At 38.2% G+C, this 26,131-nt stretch overlaps 1 protein-coding gene across 1 annotated transcript in view; it reads left to right on the top strand.

Moving 5' to 3' along the window:
* Nucleotides 1–26,131, top strand: part of MAP3K5 (mitogen-activated protein kinase kinase kinase 5) — a 98,563-nt gene that overhangs the window by 6,321 nt on the left and 66,111 nt on the right. The window contains exons 2-3 of the mRNA XM_030945078.1: nt 22,624–22,763; nt 25,463–25,486. Coding sequence (XP_030800938.1) covers nt 22,624–22,763; nt 25,463–25,486 — 164 coding nt within the window. The remainder of the gene's footprint in view (nt 1–22,623; nt 22,764–25,462; nt 25,487–26,131) is intronic.

Genomic DNA, 26,131 nt, shown 5'->3' with positions numbered 1-26,131 from the left:
CCAAAAATATGAGTCTGGAAAAAAATCCATAATCCTGATACAAAATTTGTGTGTTCATAGTGCTAGTGGAGAACTTCTGAATTTATGAAGAAATTGTGGGATTTGAAACAGCATATTCACAAATATTTCCATTGCTGGACCAGCTGTAAATTTTTATAACCAAATTCCAATATTCGTGCTGTATTGCACTACTCTCATGAGGCTGCTTCTCAATAGGTGACTGGAAAACCAATATTCCCCTAGTTTCTGTCTGAAGCAGGAGGAGCACAGCAGATACACCCACTCCATGTATGTGGGGTGTGAGACCTGAGTTCTCTTTCAGACCCTGTCACTGGCCTGTCACAGCAATTTGTAGCTCTGCTGTGCAGAAAAAACTTCCTCTCCCACAGCTGAGAGGCTTATGCAGCATGTGCCTTGAGTGTGCATTATCAGCCATATCTGTAACATAAATAACATTAAGGGTATTCTCCTGATGAGTTTATTTACTGAAGTATTATCAGTGAGACAGCTGACTAGAGAGTCCACGTGAAAGCTTTTGTTGGATTATTTAGAAGTTACTGGAAGTTACTAGCAGTTAGTTAGAAATACTTCATAGTATTTGAAGTGGTGGGAGGAAAGCAGATTATGAAATTATTAGGGCCCTTAAAATACAGTAAAGATGTAAAACTTGTGAGGCATCTGTATGAGCAGACATCATCTAAGTTTATTCCCCACTGGAGAAAATGCTGACTGGAACTAGATGAATGCTTTTTGTGTAATGCAGAAGAAAGCTTGTGACTGATTTTTCTGCAGTTTGCATTTCTGTAGCTCTGAAGAGGATGTGTCATAAAGAAATTACTCTTGAATTTGCTGCAGTCATGATAATAATTTGGCTTCTCTTTTTAGTAGTTTTCCAAAGTAAAGAAGCACAATACAAAAAGCTGTAAATGTAGCAAGTGACAACAGCTGAAACAAGTTGTATTAAAACCTAAGGTTCGAGTGAAAATTAGAAAAGACCTTGTATACATGCTTTAGCACTATTGTCCTCAGTAAATTTCACCCTCTGGTATGTCTTAAATAAAATTAAGTTAAGCAAGGGAAAATTTCAGTTTTCTGGCAGTTTTTTTATTGTCTCTGTATAGAACAGCTGAGTTTTGAGTGTATTCTGTGGTGCTGATAATTTAAAAGTTGTTCCTCTGTTTCCTTGGTGCCTTTGGAACTGTCTGTATTTGGAATTGTTGTATTTGCATGCATAGGTAACCTGCAAGATTATTTGTAAGTTAAACCCAAAGGAATTATAAAACCTCAGTGGCTCTATAGTGACAGGGATTTTGGAAGTCTGTATTTAATAAAATGGAAGTTATTGCTGGGATTCACATCTTTTATTGTAGGCTCCCTGCTTTAGATTTTCCCCAAACATCCACTGTCCACAGTAGCCTGCTCCCGCTTTTTCAGTCTGGCTTCCCTGGGGGTTGATACTCAGCAGTACAGACACACTCAAAGTGCAGCAGTTGTTAGAATGAGATAAACATCTGTAGCAGTCAGCAAAGTCATCTCATACCACAGAACGTGTGTGTGTGTGTGTGTGTGTGTGTGTGTGACAGATGACAGAAGAATCTGTTTTGACAATTGGGGGATTTTCTGATAATTACTGATGGGTAGATTTCTGTAAGAAGTTTGTAATTGTTTATGTTCCAAGAGAACATGAACCTCAGGCTGAGCTTGATGTGCCAGCACAGGCTGCTTTTTTGGTTTTTAGGTTTTACTTTTTTCCTCTGAGACCAAATTTATGCCTAGAGTGATGCAGATATAATATTTCAGTTATGAAAAGCTGCTGATCAACTATTAACAATGGCATGCCAGAGTTGAATTCTCTTCTAAATCATGTCTGCCTTTATTCATAAACATTGGGATGAGTTTAAATGCAGCATGGGGCTTAAAGATTTCCCACAGTCTGAATCATTTGAAGCCAGTGGGAATCAGTGCTCTTTCAAATCCCACAAGAAATGTGTGTTTTGATTTAAGAGCTAGACACCCCTGTAAAAATTTGGCTCTGCATTTCTCCCTTACTGTAATAAAGTAAATGAATTGCTCTGGGACTTGCTTGCTGATTGTGTCAATGGGTGTCTCTTGCAGAGAGTGCACTCTGGGTGAGTAAGCAGCTGGTGCTTTCAGTGGTGAAGACAGTTTTTCAGTGATATCTCCACAGAAGAGTTATCTGCACTTCTTGCAGAATTTATCTGGTTTTCTTCCCCTTCACATAATACTTGTCTGATACAGTTTTAATGCTGGTTTCATTACAGTCTTTCTGGCTTATTAGGTACCTATAAACTGAGACCTGCAGTCTTTGCAGTGTGAAGAGACAGGTTAAACTTCTGGCAGAAGTCTATTCTGCAGTGTGCACAAGTCTGTAGCACAGGAAGCCCTGGATGTGACCAAGGAAGACTCAATGATGTACCAGAAGTCAATGAGCAGTTGTACCACTGTAGGAATTAATTTATGGTTCTGAAGTGGGCCCTCTCCTGCTTGGGATAAATTTATTCAGTTATCTTGACACAGTAGCCAAGTACTTCATTTAACTCCACCATAGAGGCACACCCATGAGATTAAATGCTCCCACTTCCACTGCTCCACCTTCAATATGGTTTTTGCAGCTACACATACTTTTTAAAGCATGACTGTACTGGCTTTTTTTCTATAGAAGAATGTACCTGAAGGGAAACACACTAGATGTATGCCATAATTGTGGTTTTTATTGGTTTATTACTGCCTTTCAGTACAATATCTCAGATAAGGTTTCTTGACTTTCCTCCAGGAACCTTATAGCTGATTTGAGTGAAAATGGATTGACTTTAACCTGAATTGAGTACTGGTTATGCTTTCAATAATGTAGCATGATAATGAAACCAGGATTTTGGTTGTGTGCTGCATCCTGTCTTCACTCACTCCTTTCAGCTCTTGCCATCAATGGAAGTGACATGTGGCATCTGTGGAGAAGGGACAAGCCATTTGCCTCTTGAATGTAACCTTGTCTCCCAGATCGGAGTTGGAAATGAGAGGTTTTTGCCAGGCAGTTGGTGTGAACAACAGAGAATCCCTCCACATCTCCTTGGGAGTGGAATTTTGTCAGTTCTAACATTGTCATCATTCCCGGGTCAAGTGCAATTGCAAAAGGCTCAGTGACACCATACTGGCCACTTTCACAAGTGATTGTTACATGTGTAAAAAAAGCTGAAGTCCTGTGTATTTATGTTCTGTTTTCCTGAGATCAGTTTCAATTTTTGTTTTCTGCAGAGCTGAACTTCACCGTTACTTCATATGAAAATAAATATACTTCCTTTGATACTTGAAGTCCTTTAATATATAATTTCTTACAAGATTTTTCAGTGACCTTGCAAATCATTCAAGTTGCTGTGCACGAGCTATTTTCTTTTGCTTATTATGTTGAAACTTGTTTTGGGAGGTAAAGTTTCCTGATGAACTCATTCAATATTTGTATATTATTTACATTTCAAGACTGTGATGACTCTAATTTCCAAAACTATTTTTATGATTGCTTGTTCATTAGAAGAGGAACAGAATTTCTTAAAGTTTTTTGAGAGAGAGCTTTTTGAGTTTTTTGGTTGGTTTTGATTTGGGTTTGGCTTTTTTTGTTTAGTTGGGTATTGGGGTTTTTTTTGTTTGGTTTTTTTTTTTTGTTTGTTTGTTTGTTTTTGGGGTTTTTGTTTTGTGGTTTTTTTTTTTTTTTATATACTGTGCTTGGTTGTTCTAATTTCCTTTTATGTCTTTCAGGGTTTTTATTATTTTGGGAATTTTCCTGATTTATTAGCCAGAAGTAACAGCTCTGTGTATAGTGAATGTGGCAAATATGAAGCATGGCAGACATTGCAGAGCAAGCCAGAAAAAAAAAGTAGGCCCTTCCAAAATAACCTGTACAGCTATATTATTATATTATATGGCACTAATTTTGTTAGCTTTGAGGAGTTGCTGGGGTCTTGCAGCAGTGCCCAATTCTGGTTTGTTCTTGAGGGATTATGGTATTTCCTAGCCCTACATCAGAGTGAACAGAGGTGTTTTTTTTCTTTCTTCTACTTGCTGCCACAGGCCAAGGGCAGCATGTGGGTGCCCTGACTCACTACAACCATAGAAGGCTTCCAGTAGTGAAGTCTGAACTTCCCATGGCTTTGCTGAGTCCAGGTCTGTAGCTGGAGAGAAAGTGCTTCATCAACCTCTCAGCATGAGGAAGGAAGCCCTTTGGCCTCAGATAGAGCTGGGGACTCACAGTGGATGCTTGGTTCTGGACAAGCCTTTCTGGCAGCACTGTCCAGACCTGAGACTGGGATGCAGCCCAGCCCAGTTGTGCTAGCAGCTTTTTGCTGCACCAGTCTCAGGGTGTATTGCAGAATGTTCTGTTTGTGGGAGAGAAGTGTCTCAGGCTGGATTTAGCAGCCACTCCAAGAACTTGTATTGAAGATTTAGTCAAATATGCTTATTTCATTGAGGCTTAATAACACTGGAAGTTTGTGGAGGGCATTAAGCATGAAGTGGATTTAACATGGTTTAAATACTTCAACACATTTGGGTGCATTTCACAATTCTGAGGTACTTGGAGAAAATCTTAAAAGTATGTGTTCTAAAAGCATTCCACAAATGAAACAAGAAAATGAGGATTCTTGCCACTAATTCTGTTACCAGAAACTACGATCTCCCTTTTCCAGCTGATGCGAGAAGGCCAAAATACAATAAGAGCACTGGGAAAATGGACTGTACTAAAGCAAGAGCTTTTGCAGCAAGCCCTGCCAAATGGGTGTGAAAATTTCCAGTCCATTTTGTTGCTTAACTGCTTGCATTTTGGTCTCTGTTGTGCAGCATCCCAGAAGTGTCTCCGAGTTATCAGTGTGTTGGCAACCTGATACTTGTCTCTGTATCCTCTCTGTTCCAGTACTTTAATAGTAGCTTCAGCTGAAAAATTTCCTGGTAGGCAAACCTTAGTGGATTTCAGTTTGTGCTGCGTCTGGTTGCAAACTGGCAGATACTTGTCTTCAATATGTAGTTCAGTTTGTAGGAAATTATATATTCCTTATCTATTATGAATTGAAGAGATTGATTCACACACACAGACCTGGGGTTGTTCAATATGGAGAAGACTTCAGGAAGACCTCAGTGCAGCCCTTCAGTACCTTAAGGGGGCTTAAAAGAAGGAGGGAGAGGGGCTTTTTATATGGCCAGATAGTGACAGGAAAAGGGGGAATGGTTTTAAACTGAACGGTTAAAACTAATTTTCAAACTGAAAGAGGGCAGGTTTAGAGTAGATGTTAAGAAGAAATTCTTTACTCAGCAGGTGGCAAAGCACTAGAAAAGATTGCCCAAAGGTTGGGGATGCCCCATCCCTGGAAGTGTTCAAGGCCGCTTTGGATGGGCCCTGAACAACCTGATCTAGTGAGTGGCACCCCTGCCCAAGGCAGGAGGGTTGGCATTAGGTGAACTTTGATGTCCCTTCCAACCCAAGCCATTCTATGATTCTGTGTTTAGAGCTACTGCCGTAGTAATGTCAAGTACTGTCTCAGATTTCTAACACTGAAAGTTGACGTGGCACATTTTCAAATAACCTTAATGCCAATAAATAAATACAAGCAAGATGACAGTTACTGCAATATGCATATCAATATTACAAAAGATAATTACCCTCCTGCTAAGAGTATGCTGCTGCCTCATTCTAGCTGCAGTGCTAAGTAGGGTAAGACGATCATAAAATCCATTTTTCTGTGCACTTACTCTCATTAAGTAGAACTGCTGGAATAGTTGAGTATATTGTATCCTTTGAGATGCAGTCCCATGGCAGCTTAAGTGGAGAAGAAAATGGACTAACACGCTTCTCCCTGGTGCTGCTTTCAGTGTTCAGAGAATGACATGATGAGATAGGTCATGGAGCTGGCCTGATTGCTAACTCACTCCTTTACTTCCTCTGGTTAGCTTTCTGTTGAGTAAGTTCTGTGAGCTGAGCATGCATTCTAGAGGACAGACCAAAAGCAGGACTGCAGCAACCTGTGTTGAGATTGTCTAAAGGCGTGGTTTCATGTTATTCTTGATCTTGTCTCCTTGTGGGTTGCCTCATATCCTTTCCTCTTCCGGTCAGGGTGGCTGAGGAATGTATTTCATGCTGCTGTGCCAGCTGTTTGTGCTCTCAGTCTGATGTTTTTCAGATACTTTCAGTTTACAGGAAGGCTTGAAATGATTCTCTGAGTTCTGCTGTGTATTACAACAAAAACTTGAGGACTTCTCATCATCTGAAAGTTCAAAGATTCTGCGCCTGAATTGAAATTTTGACTATATCTTTGCTAGCAAATGAGTATTTGTGGTGTGGTGTCCCACTCTTAAAGGGAGCACCCAAGATTCATAGGTGGTCATGGTCGAAAGGAATGACAAAAGTCAGAGGGTCTGCAAAAGCTTATGAAATTTCATTAGGTTATATTCTTGCCACGAAAATTGGTATTTTAGCCCATTGTCTCCCAGTATAAGCAGCAGTAGTGGGTTTTGAATAAAGGGGCCAAGTGAAGATAGAGAAATGGGTTAAAGAGGGTGAAAGAGCAAAAAAGGAAGAGAGATCAGCAGTCCTGGCCCCAGTGTTGATCCAGCTGATGCATGGCCGAGGTCCTGGGATGCACATGCACCTGGGCTTTGTGGGGGTACCTTTTGGAGATGAGTTTTCTTGCCCTGGAGGTAAGTTTCTCACTTTCTATGCAAATTACTTATCATGCTCAGTCCCTTCTTTTAGACTTTCCTGGAAATGGGTCAGAGGGCTTTGGAGATCTTTGGTGGTCTTGATCCCCCCTATAGTCCATGCCCACTTCTTGATGTCATTCACACACTTTACTGTGTTGGGCTTATCTCCAGGAGGCAGAACAAGGACGCTTGTCCCGGAAAAGTGCTGCCCTGCCTCTATATGGCCCCCTTCTCCAGCCACATCCTGTTCTTTCTCACAACAATCCTTGGTTGGCTCCAGAGTTATCCGGCTATTGGTGTTTGGAGACATACACATTAGTCCCCTTATCTTCTAGGCTTCTACACACGGATGGCAGAGTTCAGCGGCCTATGCTGTTAAGCTGTTATCAGTTCTGGCGTGCTTTTGGGCTGTGCCAATGAGTAGAGCCTCAGTAGCATTCCCAGTGACCTGTCTGAAGGGAGCAACTTGAGGCTAGGAGGATTTAAGACTGATGTAAACCATTCCAAGCCACTCAGTCCTGATGCAGAGGTGGGACCTGGGGCATGTTTAGTTGGTGACCATGGCTACACTGGCTTCCTAGTTTAGGTGTAACAAGTGTGCTTCTTTGAAGCTTTGGTTCAGAGCTGGGGAAGCGCAGTTGCAGTGCCATGTCTATTCAGGAAGATGGGTTAAAGATGCTGCATTTGTGAATGCACAGTTCCAGCAGCTATCTTAGCATCCAAATTCACAGTCTTTCTTGAGGCCCTTAAACTGAATGAAGGGCAGTGTGCACTATTGCAAATCTCAGGCCTCAGTGGTCACTCAGCAAATAACCTGCTAATACGTGCTGTTGGTTGAATAAGAATCTTTCAGATCCACCATATAGAACTAGATTGCAAGCATAGCATTCATGCATCTTTTCCAGCATAGATCATCAGTTTGTTTCTGCAGGAAATGGACAAAATGTCATGACTGAATGTGATGTAAAAAATTCACTTTCCATTTTAATACATTTGATTTTTTAGTCAAACTGATAACTCAGCGAGCACATCTCAGTTATTTTTTTATAAAAGATATAATATTTTCAGTTATTAAGTTCTGCTTAAATGTAACTGCCCTGTAGTATATTGAAAAGCCTTCAGTGTGGCAAATGAAGAAGGTTGATTGCAAAAGAAATAAATTAAATTTCAGGAGCTTAATTTTTGGCTTATGCTGTTGTAAATTACTCGGTCTATGCTGGCAAACTTGTTTCCTAGAGTTTGTGGTTTAATTTTCTGGCCTTTATATCCAGGTATTTTTGGATAAATCTCTGTAAAATAGTGGTTACTCTGCTAAAATGAGTGTGTGAGTAGGTGGTGGCTGTTGTAATCCTTTCTTCTTCAGTGTCTCAAGTGTTTCTTCATCCTAAATATTTCTTTTTCTCTTCTATAGAAGAAGAGCCTGAAGCATGAGAATTTAAATGTTTATATGATACAAATGCAAACTGAGCTAGGTTTCCTACAAGTTGTGTGGGTTTTTTAGTTTGTGCAAAGCTGAATATGTATTTTGATGGCAATTATTCAGATTTACATCTGTGTAGCTTTCCTGTTCACATCAATAATTGCTGTAGGGGAAAAAAAAGAATTCTGTTTTTAGCATAAATTACTGTTATCTTTACCATTTCAGCACTGCAGGTTGAATGGAGGTTGAAGCCTGTGTTGAATATCGCAGTGAGATCATGTTTACTGAGTTGTTTTAGTTAATTGGTACTTGAACACTTGGAATACTAACTGAATTCCAGAAGTTACTTGGAATGAAAACATTTTTACCTGTACATAGAGTGCAGAAAGAAATAGATTAGATTAGATTAGATTAAGCAAATCACCAGTTTCATATGCAAATGGTAATTCTTGCCACTTTGACTCAATTAACCTATGCCAGTCATCAAACTTTCTCTTGCTCCACTGATTTAGGCACTTGGTATTGATGAATTCATGAAGTTCTTCTAGTATCATTTCCTTGGTTCAGTTGTGGGCTAGGTAGCATGAGGTTTTGCTGTCTACTGTGATTTTAAAAATATAGGTAAAGTATATTCTTTGTAGACTTTTGTAGACTATTTTCTCAAGTAAAATGCTTGCTTGTGTTTTTATGTTGTAGTCCTTGTTCTTACTCAAAAACAAGATGCAATGCAAGACACTTAAAACCTCCTTTGTAGTGCTGATTCTGCTTCATATGTGCTGCTGATACAATATATACTTTTTTTTCTGTACCTGGAGTTCAGCATTGTCCTAGCTTGGTGAATGTCCATATATAAATACTTCAGAATTGAATTCAATTTTTACAATGCTCCAAGTGCTTTATCTTGAAGTCTTTTATCTTACTTCTGCCAGCTCTGATGCTGGCCATTCCCCTTCGTGGGTAATGTACTTACTTAAGGATTTCATCCATAGTGGCTAAAGTACTTTATGGAAGGAACAGATAGGCATCTCATAATTTAAAGGAGAATGAAACCAAAAGGATGGAGAGTAAATTACTTGCCTGAGGTTTGGCAGTAGACCGTAGCTAAAGGTGAGGAGGGAACTCAGCTTTCCTGAGTTTGTGAGCTGCTGGCTAGATCAGATGCACTGCTGTTGTGATCACTGGTGATTTAGATATGACTCATTTCTGTTAAGAAGCCAAGAACCTCCATGATAGTTAACACAAAATCTGAAATTTGAAACACTCTTACACAGTGGTTGGATATTAAATTGTACTGCAGTAATGCTAAATTAATGCCATAGCCATATAAAAGTCAGTTTTGGTGCTTGAATCATATGCAGAGATGGGCTGCCTTTGGAAGTAAAGTTTGAGCATCTTGTATTAATACAGAGTGACAAGCAACAATAATCCAAGGCTGTTCTTTTTGCTGTAAAACTGAATTGAATGAGAACGGAATCATAGCTATCACAGGCCACCTGGAGTTACCATTGGCAAAGCCAAACTCTTATCTGATCTCTTTAATCTCCTTTTGCAACAATTAGCAGCAATCATGTCAAGCGTTAAAGAATTTAACTCAGATGAGTCATATCCGTTTTCTGTTGGGGAATGCAATAGTGCAGTTACTTGTGAGGTTGGGCAGTCTGTGCTGCCTTACAGGCAGATGGTGGTGGTGTGAGCAGTCATATTTTCTGTATTAATTTGCAAATTAGTAGTTGCTTCTTAGGATTTTTGAGTGTGATTTTTCCAGTAACTTAAATACCAAGTTACTACTTGTGCACATGTGTGGTTATTTTGGTAGAAAACTAGTGTGGGAGATTTTGTCCTCCTTAATAAGAATAATTTGTGTATCACCTTGTCTCTCCTTTCTTTATTGATACTTTCACTGTTACTCTGACAGTCTTGAAAGGCGAGGGATAGCTCTGTGATCTGTGTTCCAGTAAGCTAAAGCAAAAAGTCATAGCTCAAATTGTGAAATTAATTTCAAGCTTGATCTGTGCAAAACGGAGATGAGCTTAAGCTAAATAAAGCAGGCTGGATGGATCTGTATCTGTCTGAACTTTTATCCTAGACTTGTGTAATTGCTGTCCTTGGGAACTGGTGAGGGATGAAGTTTATGAAACGACAGCCTTTCTGCACTTTCTTGTACTTGGCAACAATACTGTAATCTTGTAACTTGTGTGTCTGCAACTGTAGACAAGGCTGCAACTTTGCTTCTTTCTGCTGGAGGTAAACTCCTCGTCCTTGTTACCTTCTAACAGGGTCCTTTACATTTCTATAAGTGTTTGAGGCTTTTGTGTGACAGGGCAAGATAACCCAAATCTGTACCATGGAGCGCTTTGCAAAGCAGGACATCGATCTTAGCTCTATCTTTTGTGAATTGTTGCAATAGAAGAAAATTATTGTGCCATGTGCAGTGTTAGTGACATGTGTCTAGCTTGATGGAGGGTTGCTTTTTTTAATTTCTGAATACTGCAAACAACAGTCTCATCTTTAAATTTAAGACTTTATTTTCCGTGTGAAGTTGATACTTCTTTGCAGTGTTTTTGGTGGAGCCCAGAGGATCTTTCAAGCTAGGTTTAATCAGGTGTGTTTTGTTTACGCTGTACTTCACCTGTGTTGACTGAAGTAAATTGATTTGTGTGGTTGAGTGCTGTGTGTGGGTTTTTTCCTGCTAAATTGCAAGGAAGGCTGCGTGCAAATGTTGTACTTGTGACTTACAGATCACTGAGGTCTGACCAAGCCCTGTGAAGGTTGTCCTACCTGCTTTCAAATCATGTTTGACTTGAGAAGCCTTAGTTGTAGTGTTACGTGGGAAAAGCAGCTTAACTGTAATTCTACAGCTTGCTTTGTTGAAAGAAAGTGGTGGTAGTTTCTTTTTTTGTTTTGTTTTTTAAAGGAGGGGCTGGAAATGGATAAGGTATATGAGGTATGGAAGCAGATGCTGATATGTCTATGTTTTTTCAAGGATTTCTTTGAAATAGAACATAAATAGACCTTGTAAGGTACAGATGACTAGGAAAAGACATAATATTTTGAATTTAAACAACAAATATTTAGGACATTGCAAATAGACAATAAATAATAATAAATTCATGTGCTAGCAATGATAAACTCATTGCTGTGCTTATAGGGAAGGAACATGCATTGCTACCCAGAAATCTGTGAGCAAGGAAACAACTGATAAACTAGTGCTTGTACAAGTTTATTTTGGGAAATATTGGTCAGTGCAGTCACTAGACCAATTTTAAAATAAAATGAATAGACAGAGACACAAAACAACTAAATGCTGCAGGGTATGCTTATTTTTTAATCTGTTGGGGTGTGTAACAGAGGTTAGAGCTGTTGTGAATGAATTACTGAAAACCTCATAGAAGTAATAAATAAGCTTGTCAACAGTCACAAAGAAAGAAAGAAAGAAATGAAAAACTATAAGAGATGTTTGCTGTATAAATGTGATGTGCTATATCTTTACCACGTGCATAATCGTATTTGAAAAACTGAATTTGGGTCTTGGTGGAAGAGACAGACAAGGAAAAAAACGGATTATCAGAGTCATTCATGGAATTGTTTCCATGCAGATGGAGACTGACTGGATTGAGTCTTTTCAGAAGGAAAGCAAAGGGAAAGGTGGTGTAATCAAAAATCAAGAATGGAAAGGAAAGATTTATTAAGGAGCAATGACTAATTTTTAATTTTTGACTTTCTAACTCTTATCTGTAAGCAGCTTCATAAGAAGTTAAAAGCAGCACTTTTCCATACAAGGACATAGTTAAATATGACATAGACATATAGACATAGACATAGTTAAATAGTCTTTAAAAGGACTTACATTCCTGAGGGATAGGTTTACTAAGACCTGTTATATATTGTGTACACATGAAATGACTTGGAAACTCTTCAGACTGTTGAATTTCCAGATGTTTTAGAATGTACCATGTGGTTCTGCAGTTGTTTTTTCTTTTCCTTTTTGCCAAGATTTGTGAACTTTTTAAGAGACAGTGATGTTTCTTATCAGAAAACATGGCATGTGAAATTCCAAATCCTTCAGGCAGTTAGTTTTGTCAAAGCCTTTCTGTTCATGAGAAAACACTAGACATAGCAATGAAAATGCTACAAGGTAGAGATTTTTGTGGAGAGGGTGGTGAGAACCAGGAGTGGTGGACATATTTTTTGATTATCATGAAATTTGGGGTCTAAAACTCTGAAGTGCTGTATTATTTCTGAAAAATAGGGGTTTTTTTAGAACGGAAGTATTTCCATTACTAAATAAAGACATTTAACAAATGTGTTTGTTTACATCTCTTAGAAAAATTCTGCTTCCAAATTTTCAGAGGCTTAGGAAGATTCCCATTTTTTACAGACATTCCAGATGCTGTTCATTGTAATCTTGATGTGCTTGTATTTATTTTTCAGTCTGTACTTGCTGCTCATGAATCTTCTAAGTTTAAACCATTTTTGGTACTGGATTGGAAAACATTAGCTCTCATTACTTGAAAATAATGTTATACGAAATATTTGTGTATCTTTGTATTAGAAACACTTCCAGTCTTTTCAGTTGCTTAATGGGTGTGGCTCTTGCCTTCTTGAGAAGGGTCTACGGTCTGTCTTAGACATTTAGCTCCTCTTGGTGCAGGCCACATTTCTACTAGAACCTATGTAAAAATGAGCAAGCTTCTCAACAAGAAATTGACAGGATTAGCTAAAAAAAGGAAGAGCTTTCAGATGGCATAAAGACATTCTAAGGAAAATTCCTTCCAGAGAATGTGTGCTGTTTATTAACAAAAATTTTAAAGTAATCTGCATCAGGTGGCATTGCTAAGAAGATGAAGAAATGGAATGATGCCCTTTGGAAGGAGAACTTTTGTTCAGATGAGTAAACAAGTTAAAAATGTGTAAAAAGGCATGGAAGCCTTAGTAAGACAGTTTCCAAAAGAGTTTGAGTAATACTTGCTGAAGACTGCTATTTTTTTGATGCATGACTTCTGACTTTATTTGATGTTGGCAGCATTGTAGTGGGAGCTTATATGGGTATTACATTAGGGCAAATGGGTTAAAAATATAAATAAAGATCACATCATTTAGAGTCATGGGTAAAATTTGGCAGCAGGGAGGAGTTGAAGTGGGTTTCTTGTAGAAGGAAATCACACTCTTCTGATGAGCCTGTACTTAAAGGTAATCCATTTAAGACAGTATATTGAAATGTCAAAAAGCTTTTGATGGCACACTTTCCCAAATACTCTTAAAGGCATAAAATATCTGGAGATGACATACTTATAACCCTTAAGTGGACTCTTAAAGGAAAGGAACAGAAGGTAATTTTTGCAATGAAGCAAGGTTGCCTGTAGAAAAACAGGCTGTTAAAAGGATTGTTCTGTACTTTCTTGTTTTGAATTGGGTTTTTCAGAAGTTTCATGGCTGATCTGAAAATTTCTTTCTGGTGCAGGCTTGTCAAAACTTTAGAGATTAGGCAGTAAAGAATTGCAGAAGGTTTTATGGTACCAGGGAAATGAACAGCTAAAGGACAGCTGAAGTTCAGTGATAGTGGATATGAAGTATCATGCATGAAGAAAAGCAGCTCTAATTGTTCACATAATACTAAGCACTAAATTGCTTGTTGATATTCAGCTTTCTAGATAGCTCAACATTTTACTCTAAATGTGTGTGAATTGTTTAAAAAAGCTCAGTCTTTACTTGCACCATTCTTACCATCTCTGCCACATTGCCTGCTGGCTTCTGGCAGAGAAGAAAAACAGAGTTTTTACCTGATCCCTCCAGATGCTGCAATGAAACCCAGACTTAGTTTTTGAAGCTTGGAGGTGAATCTGCGTAGACAATTTTGTCACAGTGAACTGAGCAAAGAAACCAAATATATAACTGTGTTATAAGTGAAAATAGTTAGATTTTAGGGGAAGAAAGCCCAAACTGGAAGACTTCTTAGGTGGAGAAAACTTGAGGTCATTAAGTCAGAAATAAACAGAACAGGAAAGACAGAAAGAAAAAGAACTTTTGATCAGGTTTTTCTGCTGCCCATCCTGTCCTTGAGGTGGATTGTTTTTTCTTTCCTTGGCTTTAATGTTCTCTGCAACTTTTGAGCTGTAACAATCTCTACATTTCACACAGACTGTTGGAAAACTTTCTACCACCCATGAGACCTGGCTGTTTGGTTTTCATAGGACTCTCCTTTCTTTCTGAACTTTTCTGTTGGCACACCTGTGTTCTTACAAGTTCTTTCTTCTTGGGTAGGCTCAGTCACTTCTCCAGAGAATAAATAATCATTCTGTCATCTCAAAGACACATAACATGGGAACATAAACCAAAATAATCACACAAATACCATCACATCCTCTCCCTCTCTATCTCTCTGTCTGTCTAGGGGTTTGCCTGCTTAAGATCCAGGCCAAGGGGCTTTGGTGTTTTTGGAAAAAAATTGCAATGATGAAGATCTTCTTAACAAAACTTCTCAATGTAGAAGTACTGGTTTGCTACAGCCTGTTTTGTTTTCATTGACTGCTTCTGCTGTTTTGTCTGTGGATTGCTTAAATAGCATTTGGTACAGATCCTAACTCTAGCCCTGTAATGTGCTCCAGCCTTCAGCTGAGCTTCAGTAGTTACCCTGTTGTGATCTGAGTATTTTTTCTGATGCAAAGTTCAGAGTTAAGATAGTCTTTAGTATTTGGTGTTATTGGTTCTAGGGGGCCTGTTTCACTAGGATTGATACGGATGCAGTGAGTCTGAACATAATGAGGTTATTTTTGAATAAATGGCTCTTTGTTTGCTTGTCATCTTTTATTCTTGCCTGATCCTGAGTTCCTCCCACATGCATTAAGCTGAGAGTGGTTTTTCTGAATTGTTGGAGGTTGGAATCATGTGATAACATTATAATCCTGTTTTGGGCCAGGAGAGAGTGGATTTTTTGAAACGCAAGCTTTCTTCTGTTTTCTCTTTCTTTATCAGAAAGCCTTTCTATATTGTTTCAGTTGTCTTCAGATCATTGACACAGTAATTTAGGTTTTGATGTGTAGTTTGATGTGTTAATTCCTACACAACCCTTTATTGTTTGTCATCACTATCCTTCTGTCTCATTTCTTTTCTAACAGCTGTTATAACTTTCTTTTTGTTACCAGTTCCTTGCCAGCTTCTGCTGTTTTATTTTGGTAATTGCCTTCAGCTTATCTCTTATCAGTTTTTGATTACAGAAGCAAGAGGTTCTTTTCCCTTCACACCTTTGAAGCATAGTGCAGACAAAAAGGCCAGAGTTTCACTTGGAGGATCTTGGTCTTGAATACTGTTGCTGCAACAAGAAAAGTAACTTGTTTTTCTCTCTTCCTTGCTTGGTTGGTTCTACTTGGTGAAGTATTACATTTGATTTTGTGAGAGGATGTGAGCCAGTTAGCTACAAAAGTTGGCAGGAATCAATTTGCTCAAGTGTTACTAAGGAGCACCTCGATGTATTGGGACAGGGTGCAAGTTTCGTAATGCTCCTGCGTGACAGCAGATCACTGCCAATCAGTTAAACATTTGGGGCGGTTCTCCAGGACATTTGGGTTTGTAGATTATGAACTTTCTTATGATTTGCGGTTTAAATTTATACAGGGACATCTTATACTTGCTCTTGCACATTGTCAGCCTTTAACTTAAGTATTTCTTCTCTCTTAACTAGAAAGAAGTCAACAATTATTAATGATTTAAAAAGAGGAAAGATTGCTTTTACATGAGTAGCTAGTTTGTTTTGTTTGTTTTTTTTTTTTTTGTTAATGAGCAGACTCCTAGAGACCTAAATTGAGTCACATACTCAATTTAGAGTCTGTCAGTATGGCTATAGATGCCTAATGTTATGAGGTAGACTGTGTATATGTTTTTTTGTTTCTTTTCTCTTTTGTTCCTTAAGGAACTCTTCTTACTGTGACGTTATATATGGGATTCTTAAACAAGTGGATGTTGCATCCATGTCTGTATGGAGGATTAAAATTTACCTACCCCTTGGAACAATATGTGACTCTCAAGCAGGGCTAAGTAGGTATTCAGATGCATCCTTGCAGATGTTGTGATGTCTGGTGCCTTCTTTATATAGGACCTAGTGATTGTGTGGGTGTAAAGTGAGATCATCTAAGTGATCCAGGAGTCAGCTGATCCTGCACACTCACTCCACCCCTCCAAGCAAACAGAGGGACTGAGTTGTCTCACTGGGTATTGACCACGCTAGATCTGATACAAATGTGCAAGAGAGTCAGAACAACCCCCAACAGTAAAAGCTGTTTATTGAATTTATCTGAAGTGAAATCATACCTTTTTACTTATAAGTCTAGGTGTAGGAGTTCACTTTGAAATTCAAGAGCAGCTCAACTCAGTTTAGCTATTCAAGGAACAGTGGGCTCTTAATACCAGCATGAGGGCAAAATAGAAATAGTACTGTTGTATCCAAAGGTAACTTGGTACTTTTTGGGCAAGTATTATGTACTCTAATTATTTCTAGCTCAACTTTGTGTTATGCAGCATCTGGAAAGGGACCACCCACCAGACAACTGGGTTTGTGTTGTATCTTCTGGGCATTTGTGCTCAGAAACTCCCTTTTGGATAGGTTGCAGCACAGGCTCTGATCGGTACTTCATTGATGGTGGATCTCTGCTTCCATTGCATAAAAATGAGACTGCTCAAGACAGGATTAGTTCTTGAGACAGTAAGATAAGATTCCTAAGTCATAGTGCATTTCTCTAGATAAGAACTAGCCCATGATCATCACTTGTTTTTGTCTTGATGCTCTTAAGCCTACTTTGTGCATAAGTTCAAGCCCCTACAAATGCCATCCTTTTCCTCTAGTATATGGCATACTTAACTCGCCTGTGCCATCATCACCTGCTTTTCTTTCCCCATATTCAAGCCTCAGACACTCTTACAAAGTGATGTGATTTTATTTGTTTGTTTGTTTGTTTGTTTGGCGTTTTTTGTTAGCCTCTCCCAACTGACTGGCTTGGCTGGACTGGTTTCCTGGGAGGTTGGCCATTCACCTGTGTCTGGGTATTCTCACCTCAGCGGCTCCCATCAATTGTTTCCGGTCTTGGAGCCATATGAGACACTCTTGACAGGAAATGTCTGTTTCCAGTGCTGTTGACAAGTCAGTGGCACTGTGGTTTCCACAGTTGAACCAGAAATACCAATCTGTACTGACGTGTTGGGATTGCCAAAGCAGATTTCCTACCTCATGCAGGCAGTCTCTGGTAAACAGGAAAATATCTATGCCAAGCACAGAGAGTCATAAAGAAGTTGAAGTAGATAAGGATATTCTTTGCTTGGTTCTGAAAGTTTGCCCAATAGTAAGTGTCATCATATCATCATTCTAAGGCTGAATCGAGAGCTGCTACTGCAGTATGAAATAAGTTTGGTATTCACACTTGCATTGAAATAAATTTTGCCCTCCTTTCTTTTCTTCTATATCTCTGTCAGAATGATATCTTACTCTTTTAGCCCTCAAGGGAAAAGAACACAAAATCCTGGTCTCAGAAGTTGCCGTTATCATCTTTCCTTTTCCTCTGATTAATTGTGGGACAGTGAATGTGAGGCAATGGTCATGTGTTTAATACCAATTAATCAGAAGATAATAGCAAACATAAACATTCATTAGTTGTATAGCTGCTTTGTTTGTATTCACTGCTTTTCCTGGCAGCACTGTGGCAAGCAGGTAGTATCAAAAAGTAGGGTGTACGTGTGAGATATCTCAGAGCACTTGTTTAAACATTCTTCTTTGCCCTGTTACATTTAAAACAATGAGTAGGAGATGAACTTTGACCACTGCATTTCATTTATCACTGTCTTGGTGACTAAAGGCATGGCTAATAGCCAAGAGCAAAGGGCTCTGTATCCACTAATGGACACTTACCCTTTTTTCACCATGTTAATGTGCATACTCTTGAGTTTTTACCATTTCTTAAGACAAGTTAATTAGCAGAGATTTTACATGTAAGGTTCTCAGTCTTTGCACGGATAGCTTAAAGAGAACTAAGTGGATTTACATCACAGTTAGGAATGATTGGTAAGGTAGTTTTAATCTATGCCAAACTTCACAGAGATGTGTACTGTTCCGGTGCTTCTCAGGTAAAAGAGGTTAAGTAGGTTGCCTCCAATTCCAACTCCTGAATCTGATTTCCCAGGGTAATAAGAAGCCAGTTACTACTACAGTGATACTTTGTTCTCTTGGATGTGTGATAGTGTGTTTCAAGCTGTTGTTGGTGTAGATGTTAGTTAGCCTAATAACAGGCTAGGTTGTGATTGCACAGTAGCTGGCCTGTCTGCGGCTCAGCGTGTGGTTACTCAGCTAATGTGTTCACAGGCAGCTTCATTAGAGGCAGTTTGGCTGCTGTCAGCAGGCAGACAGAGCTTGGGGTGATTTAGGACATGGACACTGAACTGCCTGCTGCTGGGTTTATGCTGGTTTTGGTGCCTAGGCCAGAGTGAATGAAGCGCTAGTCTTATGTTTGTGATGCACTTGTCTTATCTATTTAGGCATGCCAGCTGCTAAGGAGATGGGAGAGAAGGTTGTGATTAAACTTTATTGTTCATAAACTATCAGGAGACAATAATTTACTGCAAGACCTACTGTAAGACTTTCTAACTGTAATGTCAAATATGGCTAGAAAAGGTAAAGACTGTTCTATACCTGTTTTCTTTAGTATCAGCAATCTGTCACCAGATTGACTTTCATGAGATAGAGTAAATTTTATCCCCTCCTTTGGTCTTGGGCACAAAATTAAATTTCACATTCTTGCAGCCAGTGAGGTTGCAAAAATTGCAGTTCTTGCATTTTTTTGTCTTTTCTCCTGTTTTATGCAGTGTGCTTCCACACCCATCCTACTCATTAGTCTGCTGGAGCCTGAGCAGACTTTGTTTGCTGCAACATGGAAGGTGTGCAAGAGCATTTGAAGGGAATTGATGTCAGTGAACTGATGTTCCTGGTTTTCAGAGTGCTTCATCCTGAGGTCTTAGGTGTTGAGAGAGCTCTACTCTGATTCCTGTGCTTGATCAGGCTTTTACTTGCCTTGAAACTCAAACCACAGATGTTTTGGTAAGAGGGTAGTTCCCGTGTAACTGTGGAGCTGATTCCTCCACGTTTGTTGAAATACCATTTTGCCACTTAGGAAACTGTGTTCTCCAGTGAATAGAAAATTTGTCTTCTATGGCATCAGAATGTTCGATTGATTTCATCTGGGGAAATGAGAGGGAGAACCTGATAAAGAGGATTATGGCAGTTTATGTATTGATGACCAAACAGTTCTTTTGGGCTTAGCTAAATCCTGGCTCTTTGTAGCTAATGAGAATTTTGATATATGTATGTATACTTTTACTTAGATTTGTCTTGAAAACCATCAGTCTTGCTTATCTTTGCTAAACTTCTAATCATATTTTATGTAACTGAATATAGTGTTTGGGTGTTTTGTAGTGCACTTGGCGGTACATTTCAGGTGCTTTATAGAAACCACTACCACCAATCCCACTCCTGTTTCTGTGGTGGGTTTTTTATCTTTTTTTTCTTTTCTCCCAAATCAGTTACATAGTATTTTACTTCTGTCAAGTACATTGATCCTTCCTTTGCTCAGAGGATTTTCTCTCCTGATGTTGTGAAAGATGATAGTCAGAAATGAGTCTGTCAGAAGAGCTGGTTTAGGATATATGTTTTTTTTATCTGGATAGACATCTGATCTCAAAAGTGCATATACCTTTTCTGGCTTGTTGGAATTGCTGGTAAGATTTGGGTTGTTCCCCTTGGAAATTGCAATACCAGCCCTGAGGCCTAACCTGATCTTGAGAAATCTGATTTCTTTGTTGTGAGTGGCATCTTCATCTTAAAATACATAACTGCTAGAATGAGCAGGAAAACCTCACAAAAGGTGGACCTATTCTAAGGAAGACACTGTTTTATCTATCACATGAGATTATCCAGAAGGATTTCACAGAAGTCTTGACATATCTTTTCTTCTTTAGTTACATAAAAAATACAAGTATCACAGAAGAGTTTATGCCAGTATCTCAGTGTCAGTCATACAAATGTTTCTTTACTCCTTCATCTTCTTCATCCTTTACTCCTTCATCTTCTACTTCCTTCATCTATGTAAGTAACTCAAGGTTTTTGTATGGTTTGGGTATTTTATTATAATTTTTATTTTATTATAATTTTTATTTTATTTCATTTCATTTCATTTCATTTCATTTCATTTCATTTCATTTCATTTCATTTTATTTCTATGGCAGGGATGGTACAGGACCCAAGAATGTTTCCTACAGTGTGGTCCTTTGTCAGAGTCTTTTCAATGTATTTGGCCAGTTTGACAGTAATATATATATGCACACATAATTTTTTTTCAGTTTTTCCTTCCTTCTCCATGATCTTATGAACTTGCCATTTTAACATAGGTTTTCTCAAGTGTTTTTTGTAATTTAGCTCTGATCAGGCTCCTTCTAAAGTAATATTTCTCTTTTAATCTTAGTTTTGCAACTCTAGTGAGAGCACATTATCTTGCAAGATTGCAGAATTAAGTCATGGCACATTGTGCAAGTTTTCCTCCTGCTTGGCACTAGCAGATATGTACCATAGATTTGGAGTTGCTCAAGATTAGACTTCTGTGTGAGTAAGAGCAGTTAAAAATATAACTTGTATTACGGCAAGTTTCAGAAGAAAATAAACAGACTGTAATCTCACCCAAAATATAGCAGTGGTATTGTCATTCTTATTTGGCTTTTGTGATGCTTCAGTTTCCTAAAATTAATGAAAGTGAGTATATGTGTTGTCTTAGTAGTGCACTGCCTTTTTTTGCTTCAATAAAATTTGATGGCATCCATACTGCAAATATTTATGTGGAATTGGACAGAGGGAGATGCTTAGAACATAAGTTATGAATCTTTTAGAAAACATAATTTAATATTAGATTTTTAAGTGTGAAAAAATATCTTTTTTATACCATATTAGTCTCCTTTCTTTTAATTATGTTTCTTGAAGAGCTGAGGCTTGTATAGGCAAATGTTTGCTCTTTCCCCTGTGTGTATCTATCCTTCCTTCAGGCTTTTAATAATTTATAAGCCTGTAGGCCAGTTACAGAAACACATTACTGAAGAGTAGATGTCTCAAAGGTATTCCTTTTCAACAAGTTGGAGAGACACAGCTTCCCCAGTTCAGAGTGTGACCACAAGGCTTATCTTTTATTGAATATCTTCATTTCAGTTTTGATGATCTAAGTAAATAGGTGAGGTGAGAAGTTGTGATTAGAGGTAGAATCTCTGATTAGATTAATTAGCATAGAGAAACTTGAGGGTATAGGCTTTTTCCCTACAGAGCTTGTCTTGCTATCTGTCTTTTCAGTCATGAAAGCTTCCAAAGGAATGGGAAAGCATAGAGAGATACTGGAAATCAGCCTGCTTTTCTTGTCCTACTATTTAACAGAAGATTATTTCTCTGGTTTGGGTTTGGTTTTCTGTTTTTTTTTTTTTTCTGAAACCTAAGAAAAAAATTTATTGGGTGAAAAGACAGAAAGGTGTTTGTAGAAGAGGTGGAGATGAGTCAGTTTTCTTGCTTTGCTCTCTTGTTTCCACAAGACTTTTGCTGTGGAAATAGGCTTCCTAGTATAACAGGAATCTTACAAAGAGTCAGCAGAAATAGTTAATTGCCTCTTGTTATACTTTGGCATTGGTGCAAATCTTGTCAAGAGAAACAAACATGATTTAAGAGAAATTGTGGACTACATTCCTGGTTCTGTAAGCATTCATGTATGTGCTTGCATGCATTATTCACACAGGTAAAATTTTTTATGAACAGAATTCTCTGCAGTAAAGTTTTTACTTGTATGGGGTTTCTTTGGCTTTATACATTCACTCCCTCTTTGCTTCTCTGCATCTGTACCTTGTCTTTTTCTCATTCTATCATCTTTCTATATGAATCAAAATAGATCTGAATGGTAATTGATATTGGAATGTGTCCTTTCAGTTTTTTTTCTTCCAAGTTCTAGTACAGAGTCTATACAGTACGTTATAGATTACATCAAATTTTATTGCAACTTGCGCAAAGGGAAAAATACATCTAATGTAATTTTTTTCTTTTATTTTTTTGCTAAAAATATGATATATATAGATCTACCAAAAATATGTATAGATTCACCATGTATAGATTTACCAAGCAGGTTTTATTCTTCAAGACTGCAATTAAAATTTTTTCCTTTTCTTGATTAGTGGTTTATCCATTTTTACCATTTTAAGTTTCATTTAAAGAAAAAATAGAGGAGTAATAGTGAAATAGAAAAAAAACCTAAACCACATCCTGCTGACTATGTTCAAAATTCAAGCCTAATAGCTAAAATAGGGAAATCCCTCTAGATCTCTTATTTCCTACTTAAAGCCAGGCCTTCTTACCAAAATAAATTGTGTGAAGAAACATGACCTAGATGTATTTGACTGTCAGAAAAGTGTGGCATTGACATTATTTTTTTTTTTATTTATTTCTGCAGATATTGCTGTGGTAGAGATGAGTGATGCCTTCCGTCAACCTTCCCTGTTCTACCATCTGGGAGTCAGGGAGAGCTTCAGCATGGCTAACAACATTATCCTCTACTGTGACACAAATGCAGAGTCTCTGCAGTCACTGAAGGTAGCTCTGGGTGGAAAAAGGGGTTTGGAGGGCAAGTTACAGCTAGTCTAATCCTTGAAATAAGTTATTTTTGTAAGAAATACAAATGCCACTTGTGGTTCAGAACAGAATAGCAAAAAAATGTTCTGAGGCCTGGCAAAGATATCTACAATGCAATGCTGTAAAACTCAGTTTAGTTTTCTAAAGAGAAAGATTTAGATTGTCTGATTGTAGTCAGTTAAATACCTAGCTGTTAAATGGCTGTTTATGGAAACAGAAGTTTGCCAAATTTGAGATGAAAAACTAAATGCAAGACTTTCTCATTCAAGGGTGTTTGTGGTAAACTGTTACAGTAATAACAATCCTGTGAGAGTGGTAGTGTGTAGGCAGTAAAATAATCCTTAGGTTTTAGATTCTGTCTAAATTAGCAGTTTTCTGCTAAACCTTATGGGGCCTCCTGATACCCCCTGCTAAATCTTGCTGAGTTACAGCTGTTTGCATCAGGTACCTGCAGGACTGCTGTGCTGGGGATTAGCGGCAGTGTAATAGAGTCAGTAAAAACAAAACTCATGCCTCAGTGCATAGTTATAGTACTTTGGTTTAAGGCAAGAGGGTGTTTTAAGATAATCTATGGGGCTGTGGATTTTGTCAGCCAAGAAGTTGGTACTTGCTTCCTACTGCAACTATCCTAAAAGTTTAGCAACTTCCATGATGGGAAAGGACAGACAGCTTGGATGGCAGTCTTTTCAATTACTTCCCCTCTCTCAGATGCATTGGCTTTACTCAGAAGGTGTTTTATGCTCTTGCACTTCCCTTCCAAGCTTTGCTGAGAAGAAGAATTTAGAATGAGCAGCTTGGTGAGTCAGACTGCAGTCTGGGCACCAGCACCACTCAGGAAGGGTTTGCTTCCACTGCTTCTGGCAAGTGCAGGCTATTTGGTTTTGATTCTGTCCTATTTTTTTCAGACTGGCCCTATATTTTGGAGGAAATGCTTAGTAACTCAGTTTGTTCCCCCTGCTCTCCCCTCTAAATTCTCTCAGCTAACTGGACTGCTTGCAATCCAATTATTTCCTTTCTTCTTGCAACACAAAGAGTATACAGGTAAAAGCCCTAAAAGTAATGCTAATGATAAAAGATGTATCTGGGAATTTAATCCAGTTGTGTAAGTACAATGATGTACAGTATAAGCAGAGCAGAATTTCATTGTCCCGGGCAAAGAGCCAAATACCCAACTCCCTCTGAGAAATCACTTGGGATGAGGCATCAGGCTTTCTTGGGCACTTGGAAGAACTTTTTACTAGTTTAGGAACTGGGCTTTGTAAATGGGTCACGTGCTGGGTTCCTGCTGGCTTCAGTGGAAGCCCAGTTCTGTGCAGGGGGACTTGGATGTCACAGTTGCCACCAGTACTCTGCTGATTGAAAGATTCCCTTTGGTTTCCCTTAGTTTTGAACTGGGCTTGTATTTCTGCTCTTGGTAGCCTGTAGGGAATTAGTCAGAGTGAGACCCTTTCCATACTATTTAGTAACTGCCTAAAAATAGTAGCTGTGGGCATACTGGGACATCTTCTGAGGCAGTGTTAGTTCCTGTGTTTGTTACAGCCAGCAGGTAAAGAGTAGACGCAATGCAGGAGTGCATGTGCAGTTTTAATCCTGTATGAAAGGGGGAATTAAAAAACTGAAAATGGAAGAAATACAGAACTGCAGCACATGATTTAATCAGGGCACAAAGCAGTAAACTTTTGCTGGTGAAATGTTCTTCTGCATGAACACTCAGGCCAGGCTGGGCAGGACTTTGATCAGCCTGATCTAGTTGAAGATGTCCCTGTCCATGCTGGGGAATTTGACCAGACCTTTATGACCTACACTTGGAAAGCTAGAAACAGTCCTATGTGAAACATGCCCTCTCTACAGGGAGAAGAAGAGTTTTATCAAAGCCTGACTTAAACAACACAGAAAGTAGGAGGGACCTTGGTTTGACACTGTGCTTGTTTTTAATGCTGTTGTGCTGGTGAAGCTGCTCACCAGTCCCAGTGGCACAGGAAAAACTGTCTGATAAATCTGTTATGGTTATCAATTCCTAGGATCAGAGCTTGCTGACAAGTCATGCTGGAAGCAAGATGATCATTGTTCAGAAGTGGTTTATACTTGAGCTGTACCACCTGGATTAGTGTGCAGGAATCAGCTCTTTCCATCTGGGTGTGCTTCTAATTCTCTGGAAATTCACATTGAAAATGTGAAGATATGTTCTTTGCATCTGATTATTAGAGCCAAGTGAATTTCAAGCAGTTTTGGAATATTTTAAAACCTCATATGAATGCTGCTTTTACTATTCTTTTTGATTGCTTCTCCTGGTAGCAAAATGTTACTTACTATATTTGACTTTTCGAATACGAATAGATGTTTATTAATAGACAACTTCTGGACGTCATCCCTCTAGAAAAAATCTATAAATGGAGGGACGTGTATATAGGTGTATGTATGTATATTAACATGCAGACAGTAGGTGTGCTCTTATGTATACATAAGTTGTATGTATCTACTTGATTCCATAGTAATTTTGTCTCTTCTGAGACAGTACCTCATTTATGTTGATTTGACAAGCATAAGAAAACATCTGTCAACCAACCTTTTGTCATGTGTGCAAACAGTAGTATTAGAAGGTCATACTGATCAAATATCTTTCGTAGTGCCATCAACATTTTCTTTTTTTTTTATTTCAGGAAATTATTTTCCAGAAGAATAATGTAAGTATGATGTATGGATTTCAGTTGAATCATAAACATTCCAAACTTCTGTTTCATTTATTGTTGTTTATATTCTGTTCTCCACTCAAATCATTTAGCACTCTCCTACTATATTTTACAGAGTTCGATGTAGAATTCTGGAAATTCTAGCAGCAAATCTGAGTAAATCACTTGGTTGCTAGGTACCAGGCTCACTTCTTACCTTGCCTGTATCTATCAGTGGTATTTTCTCTGCTGCCTTTACTTGTCTGTCATGTTATCTCACATCCATTTGCATTTGTCATTTTATCCTTTTTTTTTGTTGCCTTTTTCTATTCAGTATTCTTTAATGTTTTTAAAAATACTCTATTAGAAAGTAGAGTTATTTGGAAACTGTTGCTTGTTTTAGAAACCCATGGCTACAGCTCTGAAAAAAAAAGTGTGTATATATATATGCATGCATATGTGTGTAAATATATGTATGTGCATATATATGTATGTATGTAAATGTGTGTATATGTATGTGTATATATATGTATGTATATATATATACATGTGTATATATATGTATGTGTACATATGTATATATGTGTGTGTATATATATATATATATATATATATATATATATATATATATATGTAAAAAGTGCATTTATAAAGAGAGTA

The sequence above is a fragment of the Camarhynchus parvulus genome, chromosome 3, assembly GCF_901933205.1.
Source record: "Camarhynchus parvulus chromosome 3, STF_HiC, whole genome shotgun sequence".
In the NCBI taxonomy this organism is placed as follows: domain Eukaryota; kingdom Metazoa; phylum Chordata; class Aves; order Passeriformes; family Thraupidae; genus Camarhynchus; species Camarhynchus parvulus.
Note: the sequence above shows the minus strand (reverse complement) of the source record. Positions and strands in the feature narration are given on the sequence as shown.